General features: G+C 35.8%; 1 protein-coding gene across 5 annotated transcripts in view; it reads left to right on the top strand.

The window, feature by feature from the left end:
* Positions 1 to 5,505, top strand: part of col12a1b (collagen, type XII, alpha 1b) — a 146,268-nt gene extending 140,763 nt beyond the window's left edge. For 4 of the 5 annotated variants that reach the window (XM_024290520.2, XM_024290521.2, XM_036210692.1 and 1 more), the window contains one exon: positions 4,709 to 5,505. In XM_024290520.2, coding sequence (XP_024146288.1) covers positions 4,709 to 4,809 — 101 coding nt within the window. In that variant the 3' untranslated portion in view covers positions 4,810 to 5,505. Of the gene's footprint in view, positions 1 to 2,394; positions 4,011 to 4,708 lie in introns of those variants that run through there. The other variant, XM_036210693.1, reaches the window with a different exon arrangement.
* Positions 5,506 to 5,831: the final 326 nt, after the last annotated feature.

Below are 5,831 nucleotides of genomic sequence, written 5' to 3'. Positions count from 1 at the left end.
AAAAGTTTCAAAATTGAAATTTTAAGTTTTGAAAACTAAAAAAACAGAACATTTGAAGTTAAAAATAATTAAGTTTATTTTAGGATAGCAAAAAGTTTTGGACATTTTATTGTTATTTTTTTGCCAAACACCTTTATTGTTTCAGTTTGTTTTATTTGGGTTTCAAATAATATTGGCTCCAATTTAGCTCCATAGTGATGCTCCAGAACTTTTCATACTGTCTGGAGTTTTATTTTTAATACCTGCCTCTTGTGTAATTTATCCATGCCTCTCATACTTTACAGTAAATTTTGTTCTGTTCTGGGACTTTAAATCACCCGAATGACAGGGCTGAAATATGTAACACTGAAGGTTTGGCGAAAGGCGTCTTTCAGAACCAGAAATTCTGATTTAGAGTTTATCTCTAACATCCCGACATCTGCTTGTTTTTCTGTTGTGGCAACAACAGACTTAAGGAGGTTTCCTGTAACTGACACATCCTGTGAGTTTGGAGATGGATTTTTACAAGATGTACAATCTCTACAAAGTGGGGGGGAAGGAAAATGCATCCAGCTGAAAAATCTGAAAGTGTAATCAGATCACCCAGAATGCACTTTGGCACCTGAACAGACACTGTTTAGCTTTATTGATTCTAAATCGAGGTCAAATGAAAAAGTTTGAAGGACTTCAGCAGCAGAAACCTTATGCAAAAGTGAATCATTTCTCTGTTTTTAATATTTGCTGTCACCAATGCAAAGTTTTCAGGTTATTAGTTTTATTTTGTTGTTTTTCTTTCCAAAAATGAAATTGATACAGTATTGTTATTTATTTTTATTTTTTTATCTACTTAGGATTTACTCAAAAATCATCTGGTTCTCATCAGATCTTAGAATTTGTTTCAAAAAATTAAGCCAAAAGGCTTAAACTGTAAGAGTAAAAAAAACATGGAGAAGCACGAGTGACATGACGTGCTGCTGTGATTGGCTCCTCCTCCACGTCTATGTTTAAATGAGCCCAACGTTAAATCTGACCCACAGGAGGGAAAAATGGAGCCCTGCCCTCTGAGATACTAAAAGACTCGTTCTGGAAGGACTTACTGCAGACTGAAGGAGGTCTGTGGGGTTGAATGAGAATCATCTGAAAGTTAAAGAAAAAAACAGGTTGTAAATCTGGGAAAAAAAACACTTGTGGAGAGCATTATCAGAACTGTACGCCACATCAGAAGAGTGATGAGACTGGCGGCACCAACACTTGGAGGAGCGGAAATAAAGTCACCAGAATGTCTAACACCCAATGTCAATTATCTTCTAGTAGCCAATGAGCTCCAAGCTCCGCCCCCACATAGAATTAGGCTCAGCAGCAAAAGTGAAAAAATTGAGGACTGAAAGCAAAGAGTGAGAGAAACAAAAAAGGAAGTTGAAAATTCAAAACAGAACTTTGTAAAAATAAATAGTATTTTTATTTGGTAAGAGTTTTATGTTTATAGTATTTTTTATTAAAGTTTCAACTTTACAATTTCAATCATTCTTTATTTCCTTTAAATTTACGGAGATGAGTTTAAAACAGTTTTTTATTCACTTTTTCTCATAGTTTTGAAAAAAATGTTGCAAATTTGCTGAAAAACTCAATACATTCATATTTAGTCAAGAAAAAGCTAGCATGTTGGTCAAATATAGGCTTTACTCAAAATTAGCTTTAAAAAATTCAGGTAGAGCTCAAATTAACCCCGCAAAAACACGTGCACGTTGTTGAAATATTCGCTTAACTCAAAATTAGCTTAAAAAAACTCATCTGATATCAAATAACCCAAAATGTTAGCAGATTGCTAAAATGTTAGCTTAGCTCCAAATTAGCCTAAAAAATCATCTGATGCCAAAGTAGCAAACATGTTAGCACATGGCTAAAATGTTAGCTTATCTCCAAATTAGCTTAAAGAAACCTCATCTGATAGCAAATTTACCTAAATTTTAGCAGATTGCTAAAATATTAGCTTAGCTCCAATTGGCCCAAACAATCTCATAAACCAAATTAGCCAAAATGTTTGCACATTGCTAAAATTTCTACAAATTAGCAAAAAAAAAAAAAAAAAAACTTCAAGTTTACAGTGTTGAGTTTAAAACTGTTTTTCATTGACTTTAAGCTGACTCCATAGAGGTTGTTCACATTTGTTCACTTTGACAGAGTATTGATCATTGAACCGATGAAGGATATTTAAATGTAAGTCATCCTAAAACCCTCAGAAAGAACTCATCTGACTCCGGTTGGCTCAGGAATGAAAGCATTTCCCCAATGTCTGCACAGAACCATACGGGGTCATAGTGCATGAATGAAGCGTACCTATTATTGGAATCTGGTTGAAGTTGTGGATTGTGTCCGGTGACCTGACTGACTCCCGTCTCCTCTGGGCTGTTTCAGGTTGACCGTAGTAGACTTTTAATGCCGCCTGTGCTGCTTTCACTGACTTCCTGAAAAACAAAAAGGGCCTGTAACTGAAACCACTGCTCACATGCTTTAGAGCTCTTTCTAAAGGATAACCGCCAAAAGGAAACAATTAACAAGCTGTGCTGACAATCAACACATCACCGAAACGGGGGAAACCGGTACTAACAACTTCTCACAACCAGCGCGACACACCACTAGCAGCTGTGATGCACGGACTTGTTTGCATCTTGAAGCAAGAGACCAAACAAAGGAGGATGAAACAACAACAAATAGCCCACACAAATACTAACACCAGGTGGATTAACAGAGCTGGGACTACAGCAGGTCTCCAAGGACATAAACTAATGTGTGCCTTGTAAATGGTGTGTCCATCCCGTCTACATGCACTTATTAATATTTCCCAGCTTTGGAGCTCTGTGCCAATAACACCCTGCTGCTTGATGAACGCTGACTCTTTTTAAATCCTAATCCTGGTACGTCTGTGTGTCTCCTGATGTCCAAAAAGAGCATCATGTTTGACATCTGCATGCTTTAGTACTAACAGCCTCCAGTCCAGCAGCAGAGCCTCTACATTCATGCAGAAACGTGTTCTTGTATTTTGTGATTGTGTGTTTGTGTTGAATTACAGTGTTTTAAGGGGGTGGAGTCACCTCATGTTGTTGTCAAACTAATACCTGAACTTCTAACGGCAAAACGATGGAATACGACTATGTACTGGCAGATCTATCAAGGGGTGTGTCCATAGGAGGCCTTAAATTACAGATGTTACATCATCTACTGGGTATGACAGCTGGTTGGTTCAGAAATGATCAATGAGGTTAAAAAAGACAAAAATAGAAACTATTTATTTACAAGGTGTTACATAATATGTATACTTTTTATTAGATCTAAAAGCAAATTCTGAACTTGAAAAGTTGAATTATCTGTGATAATGCTAGTGTGAATGCTGTGTCCTGAATGTGGTCTCTGAAGAAATTTACTGTTATTACAGAAAATGCTTAAGCTATTAGCATAATGCTAAAGTTACTAAAGGAATTGAACATTCCCTGAAATAGATGAGAAATAGATGACTGGACTCTGGAAAAATTGTTGGAAGTTTGCTGAAAAACTCCTCAAAACATGCATATTTATCCCCAAATAAAGGTAAAATGTTGGTAAAATATAGGCTTAACTTAAAATTGGCCCAAAAAACTCCAATAGAGCTCAAATTATCCACAAAAAAGACAAAAAACATGCACATTGCTAAAATATTAGCTTAACTCAAATTAGCTTAAAGAAACCTCAGCAGATACTAAATTAGCCAAAACATTAGCACATTGCTAAAAGCTAAAGTGCCATTGTGGCTAAACGTTTTCAAAAAGAGTTGAAAAAATCTTAGTATTTGCCAAATAAGCTAAAATGTTAGCACATTGTTAAAATATTAGCAATTAAATTAGCTTAAAGAAACCTCAGCAGATATCAAATTAGCTAACACGTTAGCACTGAACTCAATTTCAAAATCTTTTTTTTCAGTTTCAAATCTTTTTTTTTTACTTTCATCTCTCTTTTTTTGTTTTTGAATCTGAAAATGTTAGTTTTAAAAGTTTTGGCCCCATTGTGGCTAAATGTAAAAAAAAAACGGGATGAAAATGAAAAAAAAAAGATTTGAAACAGGAAAAAAAAAGTGAAAACTAGTTTTTAAATTTAATTTTTTTGCTTTGAACCCTAAAAAAACAGAACATTTGAAACGTTTATTTTAGAATCGCAAAAAGTTTTGAAAATGTTACTTTTTTTTGGCCAAACACCAATAGTCTTTTCAATTTGTTTTATTTGGGTTTCAAATAATATTGGCACCAATTTAGCTCCATACTTCCAAAGACAGGCACAATTATAACTTAAAATAATGTTAATTTTTGCAACAAATTTGAACAATTTTATCATCTCAATTTCAAAAAGCCCCCCAGTGTTCACTTTATGAACTGCACTAAGCATTTAAATCAGCTTCAATACGGAAGTTAAGATGAATTAAACACAAAATATATTAGTTTTCAAACATTTTAATTGAAGTTTATTGAGGGGAGATATGTGCTCAACCTAAATTAAACAGTGAATTGTCATATCCAATCATCTTTGTCCCCTTACCGCGGCCTCCATGGCCACACCCCTGTGTGTACTAATACCCGTGTCAGTGCTTTACATGTCAGTCAGCAGCAAATGATCAGCTAACCCCTTCTGATTGATGCTGAGACAATCTGACGGGACGTTTGCCACTCTGCTCTCAAACGGCCCAAACACTATCTCCGAGCAGGCACCCGGGTGATCCCCGTCAGCGAGCAAGACCAGCTGCTGCAAAACCAACGGCGCAAGAGGTCGCTACCACGAAAGACGCCAAACACGCTAGCATCATAGGACCAGCCTCTTTTTGTTTTTCAGTCCATTTGTTGTTGGAATTATACACTATAAAAAACAGTTTTTGTCTGAAGCTGTTTAATGCCTCAAAGCACATGTGAATATTCCTGGAGGTGAAGGTTTGGATGCACAGTGGGAGGGAAGACATGTTTGGAAAAAATAAGAAGAATTCATAAAATAATAAAAAAATAACCTGTGGGATTTTTTTTTCTGCATATTTGCCTCTAAAGTGTCCGACTAGATCTGTGGAACAATGCACTCATTATGACAACGTTAGCAAATGTAGCGTGGGGCAGTTTAGGTTTGGTGTCAGGACATCAAAAGAATGGATTCATGTCTTTTTTATCTCTTTCTTACAGATCGTAACCTTTTCTATTCAGTCTTATCTCGAGGATTCATTATAAAACTGCTTTGATCGTGTATCATGATATTTATCAGTTTCCTGTATTCTGTCACAGCTAGTTTTCCCAAAGGTGGAATTGCATGTCTGTGGTGCCATTTTAGTACTTTTCTTTTTTTTTTTTTTTGTTACATTTACTCCTCTTTTCCTCAGTCTCATATGCAGTTAAAACCTGTGTGTAACACTCTGAAAAGTGGTTTTTGTTTGAACTGCAGATTGTGAATTCCACAGCTTGATTTTCTTATTTATTTCTGAGAACAGAAGAGGCATTTTTCAATAAAACTACTGAAAATCTACACCGCTGTTTCATTTCTTGACTTTAATCTACTTAAATCTATGTATTTCATGACATATCACTGTCTCACAACGACAATCAAGGTTAAAAGAGATTAAAAAAATATATATATTTTTTTAAACAGTAAGATCTGGAGATTTTGGCCAAAATCTCCTGTTAGAAAACCAGATCCTGTACAGCATCAATTTGACATTTATGCCTCAATAACCACCGTAATCCTCGCTGAAATATCTACCACTTTAGTGCTATAACAGCACGGAGTCCGAACAGAACCAGAACCCTCACTCACACGGGCCGTCAGTGAGGGTTTCACTGCAGGATGGCAGC

The sequence above is a fragment of the Oryzias melastigma genome, linkage group LG24 (genome assembly GCF_002922805.2).
Source record: "Oryzias melastigma strain HK-1 linkage group LG24, ASM292280v2, whole genome shotgun sequence".
Taxonomy (NCBI): domain Eukaryota; kingdom Metazoa; phylum Chordata; class Actinopteri; order Beloniformes; family Adrianichthyidae; genus Oryzias; species Oryzias melastigma.
The sequence above is the reverse complement of the archived record's forward strand: the minus strand, read 5'-3'. Positions and strand labels throughout refer to the sequence as shown.